The sequence below is a fragment of the Heteronotia binoei genome, chromosome 2 (assembly GCF_032191835.1).
Source record: "Heteronotia binoei isolate CCM8104 ecotype False Entrance Well chromosome 2, APGP_CSIRO_Hbin_v1, whole genome shotgun sequence".
Classification (NCBI taxonomy): domain Eukaryota; kingdom Metazoa; phylum Chordata; class Lepidosauria; order Squamata; family Gekkonidae; genus Heteronotia; species Heteronotia binoei.
The window spans coordinates 122,691,076-122,710,899 of NC_083224.1; the positions used below are offsets into that span (position 1 = coordinate 122,691,076).

The following is a 19,824-nucleotide window of genomic DNA, read 5'->3' on the forward strand; positions in this document are numbered from 1 at the left end:
CTGAGATTCTGTGCACATATATTTGGAAGCAAGTTCCATTGAATTTTTGAGTAAACATAGGGCTTTTTTTAAAAGAAAAAGCCCATCAGGAGCTCATTTGCATATTAGGTCACACCCCTAACACCACCATTGTTTCACACAGGACTTCTTTTTGTAGGAAAAGCCCAGCAGAAACTCATTTGCATATTAGACCACACCCTTGATGCCAAGCCAGCTGGAACTGCGTTCCTATACATTCCTGCTGAAAAAAAAAGCACTGAGTAAACATATATAGCCTTGTCGTGAACATTTCAATTATGACTATGATCTCTTTAGACTAGCTGTCTACTTGCTTCAGGTTTTATGTAGGAAGTCTCTCTCCAGGTAATACTGTTAGTTCCATTAGTAGAATTTGAATAGTTACTTTAATTACACTTCTAAGAATTATCATGAAGAGGGGAAGAAGAAGAAGAGATTGAATTTATACCCTGCGCTTCACTCGGAGTCTCAAAGTGGCTTACAATCACCTTCCTTTCCTCTTCTCGCAACAGACATCCTGTGAGGTACGTTGTCCGAGAGGTCTTTGAGAACAACTCTTGAGAGAAAAGCTCATTTGAGAACTGTGGCTTGCCCACGGTCACCTAGCCAGGTGCATATGGAGGAGTGGGGAATCAAACCTAGTTCTCCCAGAGTGGTTAAGTCTATGCACTTAACCACTACACCAGAATTTAGGTTCCATTGTCCATGACGTCAAAATTGTAAGAATCATCATCAGTGCTAAATTTCCTCATATCACTTGCCTCTTTCTCATGAATAGAGATCAATGGCTAAAACTGTCATTTCAGTGACGTCTGGCTTCTTTGGAAGAACATTTTGTGTGGGTTGTTGTAATAATTATTTTACTGGTGAATCAATAGCATCACCTTTCCATCACAGCATAATATATATATTTTTAAAAGCAGTATTTTCATGGTCCTGTCCTTGGGATTATCCTCAGATCATAACATTCTCAGTGTAACCTTTTTTCTTTTTTCTGTTTTTTTTTTAGGTTTTTTCCTGATGTAGCCTGAAGAGCAGCTATGGAAAAATGGAGCTTAATGGCAGTTGCAGCCTTATTAGGACTTACTGTCCGTTGGACTGTCTCACTTGGTTCCTATTCAGGTATTTCACATTCCTAGTGTGCAGAAATGAAATATCTGTTAGGAATTATATTAAGAACTCTGCAGAGAAACAAATGTAATATATGGGCTATTGAGTCAGTATTGTGTAGAGGTTAGATTGTTAGACTAGAATTTGAGATTCAGGTTTGAATCCTTACTCTGCCATGGAAGCTTGCTGTGGAACCTTGGGTCAGTTACACACTCTCAGCCTAACTGACTCACAGGGTTGTTGTGAGACTAAAATGGAGGAGAGAAGAAGAATATAAGCCACTCTGGGTCCCAGTTAGGGAGAAAAATGGGAATATAAATGAAATAACCAAATAATTGAGGTTTTAATATATGTATTGTCAGCCACTTCCCAAGAGTAACAATTCTTGGTTCTTAACTCCAATGCTCAGACCAGTAGGGGTGTTCTGTTCTGATAGACTACAGAAATCAATACCATTTTTAATGTTTTGAATTTTATAATTGTGATTTAAAATTTATATTTTAATTTTTTATTTCTTTTTGTAGAAGCGGTTTTGTGAGCCTGGAAGAATTGGGAGTGTGGAATATAAATGTTTAAATAAATGATAAATATATAGAGGCAGTTTTGGCACACATAAATATACATAAGTAGATGGAATGGAATAAGATTTTCCAGACTGGCAGTAATTTTGTCTACATAAAAGTCTGGTGTAAGTGGTTATAAAATTATGCCAGGAAAAGCTGCATTTTACACTGGCTACTGGTATTTATATGACCTTCATAATCATGTTACATCCTTAGTTTGCTTAAAGTACAAAAACAAAAGATGGTTGTTTTAAAATCAAATATCATGAGTGTAGAAACTACTTAGAATATCTTGATGTTTGGTCTCTTCATGTTGCATTTTTAACTCATGAGAACCAATGTTATTTAGGCACAACATATGAATTTGTGATTGTTCCCAAATGTATTACATTGGTGCTGGTCAATTTGAAACTAGAGTCATGATCAAGAGATTCAAAGTTGTTCTTCAAAATAGGCTGATCAAAGTAGTGCTAGTTCTGCATGGCCCAGATTTGTGATATAAATGACCACCCACAAGAAGATTTCTGTCATTCCCATTCTCCTACAGTTTCCATAGTACCACTATTCATGCTTTAGGCCTTTTGCATTTTCTTTGTGCTTTTCTAATTATCCCTTTTTTACATCTTCTTGTTGAATTAGATTAGTAGCTTTACAGATATATAAAGTACTGGCTGATTTTTCTTCAAGGTTAATTAGATCAATATTTCCCAAATGGTGCTTTTGGAGAGCTTTATGGTTGAGTATTATGTGCTTTGCCCATTGCAAATGTAGAAGCTAGCTAGAACATTTTGCTATTTGACTGACCTTAGGCCAGGTTTGTACTTTTATACTTGGGAACATATGCTCTTCAAGTGCAAACCTCAGTTACCATAGTAAAATGTGTACTGGTATACTGCTTTAAGGGTCTGCTTAGTAATAACTTTTGAAATGTTACTCTTTACAACTTTCTGCTCCCTACTCCCAAAGGACTATGAACATAGAATTATAACTCTCTCTGTTGGAAGCAGTTCCTTATCTATACCCTAAGGCTTCAGTCCTGCACACATGCTGTTAAATCCCATTGATTTCATTGGCAACCTCAATGCAAAGTACAGCCACCCAAGGAAACAGATAATGTGCAAAACTAATCATGAAATACTTTTGATTTTTGAAGGACAGTTTGATATTTAATTACCTGCTACCAGTAGTGAGATCCAAGTACTTTTGATTTGGACCCATATCTTTTCTGCATCTTACAAATATACCCAAAGCAGAATTTGTAACAGATGTTAACTGCATTTTACCAACTAGTCTTGAAAGAAACATGCTAGCTGATAAAACATTAACTCTTCCTTTGTTTGCTTTTATTACTGTCTGGAACGGCCTAGCAGTTACTTACTCTGGTCTTACTAATATTTTGCTGTTCAGGTCATAGTGTCCTTTGTAATGTAAACTGAAAAGTACACTTTCATAATTCTAAGAGGTAGCATCACTAATTGGTAATTCGTAGGATTGCCACCCTCCAGGTAGTTAGATCTCCCAGAATTACAATTGAACTTTAGATGACGGAGATCTGTTCCCCAAGAGAAAATGACTGCTATGAACTCTATGACATTATACCCTTTTAAGGTTCCCCCCCCCCCATAAACCCTGCCCTCCCCAACCTCTTCTCCCAGATTTCCAGGAATTTTTGGCCCTGAAGTTGGCAGCTCTAAATGTCCGAAGACAGTTACTAAAGTCAAAGGCACTGGCAAGAAATTGCCCTTGGCAATGTGTTCATGTTGGTATACATGTGCATGTGTATACCAACATGCAACCAATATGAGTTGTATGTTGGTATCTGTGTGCATGAACTTATGCAAACAAAAGCATGGTTTAACAACTCATATTCTGTAAAGAATCTAGCTGTTAAGAAATGCTGTACCATAACCTCAAAATGATGAGGTAATGTGGCTCATAGTAAGTCCCATTGATTATTAGTGAGTTAGGTGCTCATGCCGTTAAAAATCTTTTCCCACAAAGGAATTCTGGGAGGACTATACTTGAAAGCTCTTTCCTGGTTGTCTAATACATCATTTCAAGTGTCCATTGAGTGAGCTTCTATTCATAGAAGATCTGACCAATCTGGAAATATTTTTCTCAAAAAGCCCTTTCTTGTAGAAATTGTCTGTGTTACCCAGGGACAAATTATAGCCTTCTCTGCCGCTTGTGTGAAGTGCTCAAACATAGATCATATGAAAGAATTATAGATGGTTTTCCTATATTTAAAAGAAACTCTTCAATCTCCATGAGGCTAGAGTCAATATCTTAGCAGAAATAACTGTGTGTTCTTAATAGGTAATTACAAGAGACAGGAACTGAATAATCTGTATTTAATGTGATTAAATTGTTGCTTGGCCCTTATTTAGAACAGAGCCATAGAAGTTTTGTATTGATAGCATTTTTATATAAAACATTAAAAGAATTTCCTGACAAGTAGTAAATGGGCAGAAAGATGGGTAATGGTGGCAACTCGTCACCCATCATTTAGAAACACTTGCTGCAGGAGAACAATAAGCTGAAAACAAGGCTGTGAAACCAAAGTAGAATATAATTCTGAAAACTCTATTTAGGTATAAATAAAATGAGATGTAGCTCCTAACCAGATTCAGAAATAGAGCTTGGAAAAGAAGTATACTAAATCAGACATTGTAAATAAGAAAATAATTAGTTGCTGAATATAAGGTTCAAAGCAGAAGAGGAAAACATTTACATTACAATGCACCAGCAAGCATGTTTCTGAACAAACCAGATATTATATAGTTAATTTTTTTTATTCTTTTCTAAGTTAAGAGTTTCACTTTGGTATCTGAAACAATGGAGAATAAAAAGGAATGCCCCTAAAAGACTTATTTAGAATACTGAAAGTATCGTGCTTCTGACACCATCTTGAAGATTCTTTTTGTGCTGAAAAATTTATTGTAAAATACTCTTGTGTTAATTTTTGACACACAGTTATTATCAGGATCATACTAAGTTCCACATAAACTGTTGAATTTAGAGCAGAACTAGTGAATTGTTAATAAGATAAGTAATTAGTACACTAATTAACAAATTAATAAGCTAATACATTTTCACATTGTTTGGTTTTCTAGGTGCAGGAAAACCACCTTTGTATGGTGACTATGAAGCTCAAAGGCACTGGCAAGAAGTTACCTACAATCTTCCAGTCAAGCACTGGTATGTCTTATTTTAAAATGTTATATTTTCATTGTACAAGGAAAGATACAGTCTTGTGATACATATGTAGAACAAATGAGTTTTAACTCCCAGCTTTCTTTAACAATTTTTGAATTAACTCAAAATGTATGGCTGTGTTTTCTTTGAAATAAATGTATTTTAAAAGCATTGGAAGTATTGGGCACAGTAATCCAAAAAGATGGACCATATAGCATCTAAAAATAACAGTGTCATCTGTTGTCATTGGCATTTTAGCAAATGTGTGACAAAATGTTCACTTCAAAAAGATTTCTGCAGTTTACTATCATTTAATATTTTAAAATTGTTTATACATATTTGCAAGCCATATGAAATCTCTGGGAACTCGGGGTTCAGACAGAAGTGGTTGATTTCACATTGTTATCTCTGCTTTTATGCCACTGTTTCTGTTCAGCTAACTGAGTAGTTTTATTGTAGCCCTTGAAGGCTGACATAATGTTGGACAAATGTCATATTATAGTCTCATTGTGCAGTTGGTGAGCTGTGCCACAACAGGGAAGGCAAGGCATGTATAAAATTCTGTAGATCGACAGGCTACTAAAGATGTACTGAAATGAAATAGTGTTTGGGTAAGGAGAAGGGAAACAGAACAAGACCACAAAGGTATTAGCAACAAGCTCATTTCACTGGGCTTGGACTAGAGTAACTGTGCATAGGATTGCACTGGTAGCCTGGTGAGCCTCAAGGCAGAGGGAGTTCCAAGGGTGAGGCACCACTACCAGGAAAGTCCTGTTTGTCACCTGCCTCACCTTCCAGGTAGTGGCACAGAGAGCAAAGTAGGGGAAGATCCTTTGCACATGAGAAGGTACCCCATCACAAGTTCTTTAGGCAAACAGATGATGTGTTTTTCTCAGAGCTCTCAGTAACCGATAAGTCCATAGCTCAGTAGTTAGGCTTTTAACAAGAGATGATTATCTCCATTATCAAAGCTATAAAATACCTCAGTTGGGAGCCATAGAGAGTTGTTTTCAGGTATAGTACATAATACTGGATTAATTAGTCAGGGGTCTGATTTGGTATTGGGCAGCTTCATATGTTCCATTGCAAATGTTTGTGTGTTGGCAGTGTAAATGCATGAGTAATGAATGGAGCCATGATAAAATTGCAAGGATGTGCTTGTGTCATTCAGGAATGGTATGTTAGGGGAAGAAGAAAGGGCTGTAAGCATTATCAATATTATAAAAATTAATGGACTAGAATTTATAGTCAAAGGAATGAAGAGCAGTGAGGTATATTTGTCAATGATAGATACTGAACACTGCAGCCAATAGATGTTGCTTATTTAATTTTGGAAAATTAAATTTTTCAGTCATAAAGACAGGTTATAACAATACGAAAAATGTAACAGGAAACAATTTGATGATAGTTGGTATTCTTGCAACAGTAAACAAATTGTGACCCACTGGAGTTAGGTGGAAGATGGCTTTTCCTAAAAGTTAATTCTGAAAAGTCTTTGAAGAGGCTTCACTATTAATATTATTCATGTATGCTCTTATGATATTGCCATGTACTTCATATTCACTTCCTTTGTTCAGAAACAAAGTATATTAAAAAGGTAGGCTATAAAGTACAAATGTGATTTGTATGTAGTTTTCCTGCATGTGATCTTTCTGAGCCAGAGGCACAAATTTAAATCTTTTTGCCTTTCTCCCCTGTCTTTCTGTGGAGCCCATGCATATTTATCAAAGACAACCTTGACAACATCTTTTCTTACACTTCTGGCTAAGAAGGTGTCCATTCTTATATTTTTTCCCATTAGCACACACAAACTTTTTTTGTGGAATCTAACACTGAATAAGAGCACAATGCACAAAGTGAGTGGGATACTAGTCCAATGCAGATTATTAAAATTCAAATTAAGGAGATAAACTATCCTAGTATGACAAATTTTGAATGGAAGGATAAGGGGCAGAGATGCAGTTTTAAGAAATATGATTTATCATGAATTGTTCATAAGATACTTCAGGCTGCTCATAAGGTATTCAAGAAATATCATTTATTGTAATAAATGTCAAAAATTGGCTGCATTTGAGTGGATAGACTGGAAAAGCTAAGAACTTGCCCCTTGGCAATTATAAAATACTAGTCACTCTGTTTCACAGAGATTTAAAGGGTCTGATGTCTTATTTTTGTAACTTTTATTTTTGTTGAATAAAACCTGCCTTTCAACTTGAAGATGTGGCCAAATTCTGTCTACAGAAAGATAAGTACAGGAGAGTCATATGAATGGAAATCTTTTGCCTTCGTACTTTTGTACTGTCTTCTAGTTGTTATTTTATTTGGCTAGTTTGGAAACCTTCTAGTTGAATGTGTTATTACTAACCTGTCTGAACAGGTTTGTGACACTTGCCACCTGTCTAAGAGACATTGTATCAGTAAGTTATGACTGTTAAGGCAAGGTTAAGTCTTTAGAAACTCCTGATCCTTCCATAAACCAGCGGTGCAATCTGGACATTTTTAATCCCCTCCCCCCGACAAGCACCATGTTCGCTGACAGTAATTGTCAGTAATTTTTCTATGAGTTGTGTGTGTGTGTTTCTTTTTTGAATAGAAGGGACAGCTTTAGTCTGTGAAACTTGCCTTAAGTATGGGATAGCCTGTGCTGAAGATTGTAAAACTACTAAGTAAGAATAGATTCTGGTTATTCTGAGAGAATCGTATTTTAAGTATACTTACTACCCCAAGCCATATGCAAAGATATCTTGTGGTAGTAAAATGTCACAAAAATCTGTTTGAAACATGCTGTGGCTGTTGTGGAGCACAGTAAGTTCTGCCCCCCACAAACATCTGTCGTTACTGATCACTGATTTTTTTGTGGGTTTATTTTTCTACTCCAAGCTCATATTCATTTGTGGTGGAGTAAATATGAAGCTCATTGTTTGTTTCAACCTATAGATAACTATAGTGACTGTACAAAGGGACACTGTATAATGATGTTCAGGTAACAATGTCTTAAAAGGACTAAGTTGTTCCATCACTTCTGTATGTTTTGCAAGAAAAAGGGCAACTGGAGTGACTGTTTGTCCCAGCATTTTTGCTGAACAGTTTGCTATTATAATATGCCCAGAAATCTGTAGTTTTTCTACACTATCATTCTGCAGTCTGTCAGTTGCAAAAACAGTCACTCGGAAAAAAATCTGTTCAATAAATCTTTCTAATGGGAGTGTTGTAGGATAATGGAGGTGTCCTTTTAAAGATACTAGCTAAGGAGATTGTACAAAAACCTTCCCTATAAATAATCTCGTTTGAATACATTTTTCCCAGTTTTATTTTGTGCTCCTAAATTTCTGTTCCCTTTTCAGTTGCCTTTGCACCACTTGACTGAGTGCCTGATGCCCTTATTATGACAGGTGAATTGCCATCTTGTCAAGGAAAGACCAGGCCTCTTTTAAGTGTTGGTCTTGGTACATTCATGTCCAGCTCAAGATCACTGCAATATCTACCAGTTCAATTTGGATGTATTCACATACCTACATATAAATGAAATTAACAGAAACTTTTTGCAAGAAGAGTTTCTACCAGACTGTTCATACACCAATAGATTTTGGATTATTTTCTCTCTAAAATCTGTTCCTCAATACATTTTTAAATTAGTGGAGGAACAGATCTCTTTGGGCTTCTCTTCTATCTTACTACAAACATCATCAATTGCATCCAGAGTGAGCATGAACTCAGATAGGGCCATCTGTAGAAAAGAATCTGCAACTCAAATGCTGTGGGAAATATAATTCTGAGACTGTATTTGTTTAATCTCTGGACTGGGCGCTACAGGCCGTGGCTAGGTGGCTCAAGCTGAGTGGATTGAAGCTGAATCCAGTGAAGACAGAGGTCCTTTGCCTGGGTCGTTGTGGCCCGGGAGGGGAAATCCCCCTGCCAGTTTTTGACGGTGCGCCACTGACAGCGGCGCACAAGGTCAAGAGTTTGGGGGTATTATTGGAGCCTTCCCTAACAATGGAGGCTCAGATAGCAGCCACTGCCAAGTCCGGCTTTTTTCATCTTAGGCGGGCGAGACAGCTGGCCCCTTTCCTGGAGCACGAAGATCTAGCAACGGTGATTCATGCCACGGTCACCTTGAGGCTGGACTACTGTAATGCCCTCTACATGGGGCTGCCCCTGTGCCGAACCCAGAAGTCGCAGCTAGTGCAGAATGCCGCTGCCCAGCTGTTATTAGGACTCCCAAGATGGGAGCACATTCGGCCGGGGCTCCGGGATCTGCACTGGCTGCCAATAATATACCGAGTCCGGTACAAGATGCTGGTTATTACCTTTAAAGCCCTATATGGCCTAGGACCTGCCTACCTTAGGGACCGTCTCTCCCCACATGTTCCCCAGAGAGTATTGAGATGGAGCTCTCAAAACCTGCTTGTAATCACTGGGCCAAAGGAGGCCCGTCGGAAATCCACCAGGGACAGGGCCTTTTCGGTAATGGCTCCTTGCTTGTGGAACCAGCTGCTGGAAGAGGTGAGGGCCCTGCGGGACTTGGGCAGTTCCGCAGGGCCTGTAAGACAGCCCTCTTCTGGCTGGCTTACAACTAACTGACAGTGGAAACTTTATGGAAGGTTGTAGTGTAGCATTTTAGCAGATCGTTTGTTCTATATGTTTTCTATTTTACTGTTTTAAATTGTTGCAAATTGATGTATTTTTAAAACCAAACTCTGTTAGATTTTATATGTTGTGAGCCGCCTTTTATATGTTGTGAGCTGCTTCAGTGGGAAGGGCGGGATATAAATTGAAATAAACTGAAACTTAATGGAAGGATTGCTTTATTAAACCAATTACATTACACTACCTTTCAAAGATATTGTAGTCTTACATGAATTAATTTCAAGGTTTCATTTTGTTTTTTTTCAGGTACTTCAACACCAGTGACAATAATTTACAATACTGGGGCCTTGATTATCCACCGCTTACTGCTTATCACAGTCTTTTGTGTGCTTATGTGTAAGTTAATTATGTAAGGATTATTTTAAATTCATCTACTTCTTAAAGTAAGAAAGAAATTAAGACTGATTGCGAGGTTTGTTGCATGCATGGGAGTTCTGAGATTCCACCCACTTAAAGGCCATTAATGATAACATTATCTCTGGGTGCATCACCTTCATTCTGCACCAAGTGACCCAAGCACCTAAACCAGCAGAGGGCAGCACCTAGGGAGAAGTGACAGGTGTGGCTTATGCCTGTCAACTGTATCCTGTTACTTGGGTCAGAGGCAAGCTATGGAGAGCTGGAGGAGTGACATGAGAGGAGCCTCCCCCTACCTTGTAATGCTACCACCATTTTGGTTGGGATGCAAAATGGGTTGAACTGACCCTCCCTTCAGTCTCATAGTGAGTGAGGAAGACAGTGCTTGCCTGCAGTTCTCTGCACCATTGGAGTGCCTGCATCACTTTGAATGCTACTGAAAATCATTATGTTTACCTGTGAAACTATGGGACAATTTATTTTAAGTAATTTTGAGTAATTCTAGATGGGCAGCTGTGTTAGTCTGTCTGTGACATATGAAAGCTCATGTCCTGCCGCAAATTTTGTTGGTCTTTAAGGTGCTACTGGAGTCTTGCACTTGAGTAATTCTTTATTTGCTTCATGCTGGAGTTGGGAAGGACTACCTGTAAGCAATGTGTGGAAACTATTCTTACCAGTATAAGATTACTGTGTTTTAGATCCATCTGCAATAAAGATGTGTATCCAGTAAAATAAATGTGTGTGCAATCATTAATATATGGCAACCTACAATCTGTTGGTTCAGTCTTTACTATATGGCTTGTCTCAATCTTTACTCTATTTAGTAGAGTTACCAAAAGTGAGTCAATTCATAAGCTCTTGATTATTGGGTGAATAAGAATATAGCAACATATACTATATCAACAGCAATCTAGCTTTATACAAATATCTGAATATTTGGAATATCTCTTAGTCATTATGAACATAGAGGGCTATGTTGTATTTTATGTTTCATAGCCCAAGCACCAATAGGAATTTGGGATAATCCTCCAAGCTTGGCAGAATGTGATGTGATTAATGGAAGCGACAAGGTCATGGTGAAAGTTTAGCAAGGAAGCCTTGTGTATTCATGCAAATCTTTCCTATTGTGAGCTGTGGAAGGGGAAGGAGCACAGTTCCTCATAGCCTAGCATTAGAGCTTCAGGTGCTCAGAACAAGTGCCATTTCTCAACTTGGGGAATGGATATAGTTTTAGTTTAGTTTATTCAATTTATATCCCACCCTCCCTGCCAAGCAGGCTCAGGGCGGCTCACAATTTATAATAAAACAACAATATAAAGACATTAGGTTAAAATGACAGTTGGGTGCTAATTTTGATAGAATTAGACAGTATAGTAAATAGATACATAGACGGCATTCAGTGGTCTTAAAAGACATCCATTCAGATCTAATGTCCTCAGTGATGGCAGTCATTTCAGTTAATTCCAGTTAATAATTAACTGCCAAATACAAGCTGAAATAGTGTGGTCTTGCAGGCTTTGTGGAACTGGGCAAGGTCCTGCAAAGCTCTGACATCCTCTGGAAGTTGGTTCCACCAATGAGGGCGCAGTGACTGAGAAGGCTCTTTCACTTGTTGTTTTGAGTCTTGCCTCCCTCGGCTGGGGATCGATAGCAAATTTTGAATTCCTGATCTAAGTACCCTCTGAGGAACATGTGGGGAGAGACAGTCCCTAAGGTAGACAGGTCCCCAGCTATATAGGGCTTTAATACCAGCACCTTGTAACAAATCCAGTATGCCACAGGCAGCCAGTGCAGTGCCCGCAGCCCAGACTGTATGTGCTCCCTCATGGAGAGCCCCAATAGCAGCTTGGCTGCTGCATTCTGCACTAGCTGCAGCTTCTGGATTCGGGATAAGGGCAGCCCCATGTAGAGGGCATTACAGTAGTCTAATCTCGAGGTGACTGTAGCATGGATCACAGTTGTCAAGTTACAGTGCTCGAGGAAGGGAACCAGCAGTTTTACCTGCCTAAGGTGATAAAAGGTAGATTTGGCAGTGGCTACTATCTGGGCCTCCATTGTTAATGAAGGCTCCAGTAGCACCCCCAGGGTTCTGAACTTGGGTGCCTTCACAAGTGGCACTTTGTCAAAAGCCGGTAGGGAAGTCTCCCTGCCAGGACTGCCAGGACTCAGGCAAAGGACCTTCATCTTCATCAGATTCAGTCAGCTCAGCCTGAGCCATCTCGCCACGGCTTGCAGCACCAGGTCCAGATTTTCTGGGATATAATCAGACCAGCCATCCATCAGTAGATAGAGCTGGGTGTCATCTACATACTGATGTTATCCCAACCTGTAACTCTGGGCAATCTGGACAAGGGGGTGCATGTAGATGTTGGAGAGAGCACTGCCCCTTAAGGCATGCCACAGTTAAGCAGGTGCTTCCGGGATGACTGTCCCAAATTTGCCACCTTTTGTCCCGACCTTGAAGGAAAGAGGAAAGCCATTGTAAGGCCAACCCCTGAATTGGCGAGGTGGTGGGTCAGTAACTGATGATCAACTGTGTGCAGCATGCACATTAAAGAGTTTGTTTGAATAGTTAGAAATCATATCTCATAAGAAGACTGGAAGTGTGATGTATTTACTGAGATATTATAAGATTATTTCAAAGGTGTTTTTTCAGCCAATAATGGAAAGCCTTCAGACAGATTTATAGAGGAAGAAAATTCCCACAGCTTAATCCAAGGTGAAGAATATTAGTACAGTTGATAGATTTGCTCAAAATCCATTGTTCTAAGTTTCTTTCTTTACATTTTAAAAAACCAGAAGTAATCTTGTTTTATATTATGTGAAAGAGGAGTTATTTTCAATTTGCTTTGTTGCTAATCAATATTTAATTACTATTCAGGACAGTTTGCACATGTTATTTGTACTGCTGAGCTGAATTGTTAGCTGTGAGAATTCTCCTTTTTATGTTTTACAGGGCAAAGTTAATAAATCCAAGTTGGATTGCTCTGCACACTTCCCGTGGGCATGAGAGTCCACCACACAAGTTATTCATGCGAGCAACAGGTAGAAAACTATGTTACTTCAACATGAACTCAGAATGTTTCTGTGTTTTAGGCAGATTTGTAGTCTTATGAGCCGTGGTTACTGAAGGGAACCTCCATGCTCAGAAGCAGTAAACCAGTGCCATGAGGTGATATCAGGGGAAGGCCTTGGCCTCTATAGCCTTTTGTTGGCCCTCCAGAGGAACTGGTTGGATAATGTAAGACAGGATGATGAATTAGATGGATGGACTACTGATCTAATCCAGCAGGGCTCTTCTTATGTTCTAAAGCAGGGGTGTCAAACTCATAGAGCTGGATCTGACACAAATGGGACTTTGTGGGACTGGGCCAAATATGTCATAAAATGTAATGTAAGGCAATGGCAATATAAACATTATAAAGGATGCAGACAAACATAATTAAAGATATGTTTTTAACTTAAAATACAAACATACTTGCAATATTTTGTTTAAAATGGAAAAGTGGGAGAGCAGTGGGATTTGGCAATGCAATTTTAAAAATAAAACTTCAAGAAAAGGCACAAGGATCACAGCAGAAACTAAAAATATAAAATGTTCTGAGTCTGGGAAAACATGAAAGGTGGAGGAATAGTGGGATTTGGCAATGCAATTTTAAAAATAAAACATAAAAAAAAGCACAAAGATCACAGCAGGAACGAAAAATATAAAATGCTCTGAGCTTGGGAAAACAATGAAATGGCATTGCAAGCTTCCCCCCGCCCCCAGGGTCTACTCCTTTGAGCCAGCTTGGGAACCCACAGCCAAAGGGGGTTATTACACTGGCAATGGCTCTCCAATGTAATAACCCCATTTGGCTGCGAATTCCCAAGTTAGAGTACTCACCAGGCACCGGTTCTCAGGTCCATTGAGCAGAGACAAGCTGGCTCAAAGCATCAACCCTTTATTTGCAAGGACACAATTCCAGGAAGCATAAGCTTCAGCCAGCTATAGCAGGGGTGGCCAACGGTAGCTCTCCAGATGTTTTTTGCCTACAACTCCCATCAGCCCCAGCCAGCATGGCCAATGGCTAGGGCTGATGGGAGTTGTAGGCAAAAACATCTGGAGAGCTACCGTTGGCCACCCCTGGGCTATAGGAATGCTGAAACAGCACAGACAAAGTTGCAAGGAAAATGTGGAATGAATTTTCCATTAAGGTCTCTGGCCCTATCTATCTGGGCACAGAGATCTTAAGGGGAAAAAACACTCCACATTTTCTTTGCAGCTTTGTTCCCTGCTGCAGCTGACAAAGACAAGGCAGAAAGAACAGGGAACTTCAGCAGCTTCAAAGGGTGAGGACAGGAGGGGGAGGGGGAAGAAAACGGCCTGATTAAAGCCCTGGGTGAACCAGTTCTGGACAGTAGGCCGGACATTTGACACCCCTGTTCTAAAACGTTGCAGCTAAGCCATGCTAAGGTGTTTTCTGGGTGGGAAGGATGCATGGATAAGAGAGGAGGGGATGACTATTAACATTTTTTTTTGTATTAGAATCTGGCGTGTCCTTAGCCTGTGCAACTTTGTGTTGACAAAGTACCTGTAATTACATAGCTAACAGCATGGTTGTAGGGAGGGACTATATTACAGTCCTGACTTGGGTAGCCCAGGCTGGCCCAATCTCATCAGAACTCAGAAGATAAGCAAGGTCAGCCCTGGTCAGTATTTGGATGGGAGACCACCAAGGAAGTCCAGGGTTGCCATGCATAGGCAGGCAATGGCAAATCACCTTTGAATGTCGATTTCCTTGACAACACTGTGAGGTTGCCATAAGTTAGTTGTGACTTGACACCAAAAAAGCACAACTTCAACAATAATAGAATGCTTGCTTCGCACATGGAAAGATTCATGCCAGTTCTCAACACCTTGAGTTAAAGGATCTTGGGAAATAGTCTTGGGAAAGCAGCCTGCAACATTGTACAGCTGCTGCCAATCAAAGAAGACAATACTGCAATAAATGGACTAATGGCTTTATATGTTCACGGGCTATGTGATTGGGCCTTTGTAACCAGGAACAGAAAAAACTGCTCTTAGAGAAGCATATCTAAAGGGCACCTTAATAATAGTTTGTCCAATTTGCCATAATAGTTTTGTTAATTTCTGCTAGAAATTGTTACCTGTGCCTCTTAACTTTTCTACGATATTAAAATAATGTGAAAATTAGAGGTAGAATTTTGAACTGACCAATTTCCTTCAGACTCTAAAAATGTGTCTGCAAATATTTTGGAACTTTCAAGGAGCAATGCAAAAAAAGGCTTAATATTTGCTATTGATTAGGTTTGATTAAAGAATTTTAAAGATTATTTTCTACCAACTTTTAAATAAAGTTTTAATATGTTAATATGTATTTATATACAAAACCAAATAATTGTAATTACTACAAATAAGTAGTTCTGTTGTTATGTGGTTACTTCATCATCTTTTCGAGAACTTTCCAGTGCTCCTATAAATAGCCATAAATGATTGGCATTCATTTACCTTTATGACTGAACCCTGTGGGGGAAAGACAGGAGTCATTTTCACAGGTGTATTAATTTACAATTAGTGGTGAGTAATGAAGAAAAACATGGACTGCAAGATTACTCAACTTATCAGACAGCCTAAACACCTCATTATTTATTAGTTTATGATCAGACTTTCTCTTCTTTACAGGATTGACTGGAGTTCTGTAAAAACCCCTTATGACATGCCAGTGCTGTCTTATTGCCAATTATCCTGGGCAGAATCAGACACTCCTCCACACCACCTCTTGTGTTGGCCACAAACCTTTCCATCTGGTCTCTAGTAATTGATTATATTTTAAAAATCACTAGAACCAAATTACCCTTGAAATGGTCTTTAATAATGCTCAAATCAACACGCTTGACAAACCATTGATGGTACAAACTAAGAAAATAGATAGGCATTCTTTTAACAATAGCCATTAAATTAGTGCATCAGGGTTACAAAATTCAATACAAGTTAACTGTTGACCATTAGTTTTACACATTTCAGAACGCTCTCTCTCTTGAGCACATGCACAGAGAACAAATTCCATCAGGACATTACAATATAATACTGGTCTTCCAGAATAAGACATACAGACAACACAAGTCAAGACAGTAGTTTTTATGGGATTAATTCAGAAACCCAATTATCTGCAAACTATTTAACATGCTTAAAAATACCTGTATGGCGGTGAATTCTTTAAATTAATTGTTCATCATGTGAAAAGGTGCTGCCTCTTGTTTGTCTTGAATCTTCTGGCTATCATTTTTAATGGATGACCTCCAGACCTACTACTGTAGGAGGGGAAGAAGTTCTTTCTATCCATTTTCTTCACAACATGCATAATTTTACAAACTTCTAGACTTATTTCCATTTGATCATCTGATAACCTTAACAAGAAGTAATAAATAACTAGGGTAGCCGTCTGAAGCAGCAGAACAAAAGTTGAGTCCAGTGGCACCTTTAAGACCAACAAAATTGATCTGAGGAAATATTTATTTAATTTATTTATTATATTTCTATCCTGTCCTCCCCTAATGGGCTCAGGGCATCTAACAACAGTTAAAATAAAGTTAAAAATAGAAATACAATAAAATAATTAAAAATCATTTCAAACACAGTTATAGTTTTGTGTGCACACAAAAGCTTATACCTTGAATAAAACTCTGTTGGTCTTAAAAGTGGCACTGGACTCCAACTTTGTTCTAATAAGTTAGTAATGCTTGTATTTTTTTGCAGCAGAAAGATATTGTCACTTCTAGAACAAAGGTCAAGTGCTAAACCAGTCTTGCTCTTTTGAGGGCACTTGTAGCCTAACATTTGTACCTGGATTGAATAGTGTGTAGTAATGTCTGTGTTACTATAGCATTAATTCTGGCTGATGTTCATATTTTGTTTTGAAAAATTCACCTAAGTTTCAAATGCACATGAAAAGTGAAAATGCCAAGAATAATTACAGGTCAGCAATAATGAGGCAGCATAGGAGGAAAAAAGTCATACTGCCTGTAGATTGATAAAATTAGTGTGTTTTTTACACATAATTTCTCTGTCTTACAGTTCTTGTTGCTGATATCCTGATTTACATACCTGCAGTAATATTGTACTGTTGCCATTTAAAGGAAATTTCAACCAAGAAGAAGGTTGGCCTGAATTGTTAAAACTTCTTGCTTTCTGTATGAACACAATGTTTTGGGCAGAGGCAGGAATGAAATTGGTTCATATAATGCAGCGTTTCCTATTTGCAGGGTCGCGACCTGGTACCAGGCCACGGAAGCCTCAATACTGGGTCACAAGAAAAGCCAAGCTAGCCCTGCCCCCAGCAAAGCATGAGCTCTGCGCTGCTTCCTTCCTTTCCCATCTCTGTGTTATGCAGATAAAAGCTAGGCTTGAAGACTGACACAAGCTGCAAAGCCTGAGCTCCGTTTTCCTTCCTTTCATCCCCCAACATTTCTGTGTTGTGCAGATAAAAGCTAGTCTTGAAGACTGACACAGGCTGCAAGGCCTGAGCTCTGTTTTGCTTCCTTCCATCCCCCAATGTCTCTGTGTTGTGCAGAGAGGAGCTCGGCTGCCTCTCCTTCCTTCTCCCCCCCTCCCAGTGTTTGAGAGAAAAGCCGGAGTCCGCTGGCACTTTATGAAGCATTCTTCGAGGTATGAACTTTCATGTGCCTTGCAGTATGTTCTTTTGGGGAGATTTCCCTGCGAGTCCTGCGTGGCAAAGAAGGGGGGGTGTTTTTTCAGCCGGGAGGGGCGGGGAGTGGGCATTCCAGTTTGTTGTTGTTGTTTTTTACCAAATGACCCCTGTGCAGAATTGTTGCTGGCTGGGGTCATCTGATGGTGAGCAAGGCTTTTTTTCTTTGCCCTCCACTTCTTTCTTTTCCTGCAAGTGATGCTCTTTCTTGGTGCTGGAGTGGGGGGAAGCAACAATGGGAGGGCTTCTAATGCCCTGGCCCTACTGGTGGACATTCTGGTGCTTTTTGGGCACTGTGTGAGAGAATTTTGGACTGGATGGTTCACTGGCCTGATCCAACATGGCTTCTCTATGTTCTTTCTTTCATGTCTTCCCTTCCCTTCTCTCTCTCTCTCCCTCTTTCTTTCTTTCTTTCTTTCTTTCTTTCTTTCTTTCTTTCTTTCTTTCTTTCTTTCTTTCTTTCTTTCTTTCTTTCTTTCTTTCTTTCTTTCTTTCTTCCTTCCTTCCTTCCCCTTTTTTTTTTCTTTCCTTCCATTTTTACTGGATGAAACTTTTCTGTTCATCATACTGTTGTTGCAGACATAGGAGCTCTGCCAATGAAAAGTTGGCACCCCCAGTTGTAGCCAGCTGGCTTTTCTATGAAATTTCTGTGTGAGTGAGTGAGAGTTGTGGGGCAGAAAGAGATTATTGGAGATTACTGCTGTATATCTCAACAGCACTGGAAGTGATGGTATTATGCACTTGGCACCATTTTACTGGTCCTGCTTTTAACAGTAGGCACCAAAATTAAACTCCTCCTGTAGATATTAAAAAGGATGAAAGAAGTTCACTGGCTAAATATCTGCACAACAGGTTGCTTTTAAAGGCATGAAAAACAGCCAGTAAAAAGCTGCAAGCCTCTCATAAATATCCTTTTTGGGATAACTGCAGAAAAGTTTGTATGAACTTCATATAACTTGAAATTAATTCATTAATTGCAGTACAATTCTCTGCTACCTTTCACAGCAATTTCCCAGTGTTTCAGCCAAAAAAAGATATGAAAAATAGCTGTCAAAAGATTTTATTGAAACCAAGAAAGCTTGGTTGTAGCTTGAGGCAGGGTTCCAGTAGTAGCAACTGAAGGAAGGGCCTACTAAATGTGTCAGCATATTTTTGAGGTAGAGCAGCTGCCAGGGCCCAGTGTAGGTGGTACACAGTGCTGGCATTCCTGATGGCAATGGCAACAGCACTCCCAACTGCATACAGTGGCCAGTGCTGTTGAGGAAGGGATGTGTAAGTGGTGCAGGCAATTGAACATGGCCATTAGGAGTGCTTGCAAGCTGGAGAAGAACACACAAACAGATAGGTGCATGCAGATGTGGGGGTGGAAAGAGAGAACCCTGAGAATGTATGAAAAAGTTGCAGACCACCCACTTTCCACCCCCATTTTGGCTCAGCATGAGTTTCAGAGAGATTTTTCTGAAAATGAAGTTATTTCAGAAGAAAAGGCAGGTTTGGATGAGTGCCCTGGAAGTGACATCACAGGACGAGGTGGAGTTTTGGTTCAGTGTGCCCCGGAAGTGACATCACTGGGCCCTTGACCTGGAAGTGACACCACAGGAAATGACATAATTCCTGTCTCCCAGCTCCACCCCCAAAGGCTCCACCCCTGAATTTTAGTGGGCCACGAAGGAGAAGTGTAAAAATAACCGGGCCACAGGGGGGAAAAGTTTGAGAAACCCTGATATAATGTAATCAGATATAAAATGGAATAACTATTAGTTCTTTTATTGTTAAAAAATTGCCATGACATCAACTTTAGAATGCCTTAAAAGAACAAAATCCACTGCCAGTTGAACCAACTTGTACATTACAAAAAATGTGGGTTAGAAAAAAACTTAATTTCTTTGTAGTTTATAAACTGACCCGAGATCTCTCTCTGGACTTGATGCTATCTAAATCCATGCACACAAGCAAGCACAGCTTAGGGAAGCAACCCAAAATGCTGCCCCCCAGAGAACAGAAAGCCCCTAGGAGCAAAACGCAATGGGAATTGGATGGCTGCCACAGAAGAAAGGAATTATCCCCCTTCTTGCCCATAGGGATCTTTTTGACACAATGCTGTTGTCTGCTTCCAAAGTCACAACTGAAGCACGTCATGATATCATTGTGAGGAAATGCACATGTGGTGGTGATAATTTCAAATATTATTCTGAATATCTAAAATTATATCTAGACTGACTAGT

At 39.4% G+C, this 19,824-nt stretch overlaps 1 protein-coding gene across 2 annotated transcripts in view; it reads left to right on the forward strand.

Moving 5' to 3' along the window:
- Window positions 1-1,005: 1,005 nt before the first annotated feature.
- ALG6 (ALG6 alpha-1,3-glucosyltransferase) overlaps window positions 1,006-19,824 on the forward strand; it is a 31,798-nt gene continuing 12,979 nt past the window's right edge. Inside the window, exons 1-5 of one of the 2 annotated variants that reach the window (XM_060231935.1) lie at window positions 1,006-1,140; window positions 4,805-4,889; window positions 9,780-9,869; window positions 12,847-12,935; window positions 16,969-17,051. In XM_060231935.1, coding sequence (XP_060087918.1) covers window positions 1,059-1,140; window positions 4,805-4,889; window positions 9,780-9,869; window positions 12,847-12,935; window positions 16,969-17,051 — 429 coding nt within the window. In that variant the 5' untranslated portion in view covers window positions 1,006-1,058. The remainder of the gene's footprint in view (window positions 1,141-4,804; window positions 4,890-9,779; window positions 9,870-12,846; window positions 12,936-16,968; window positions 17,052-19,824) is intronic. The other variant, XM_060231936.1, reaches the window with a different exon arrangement.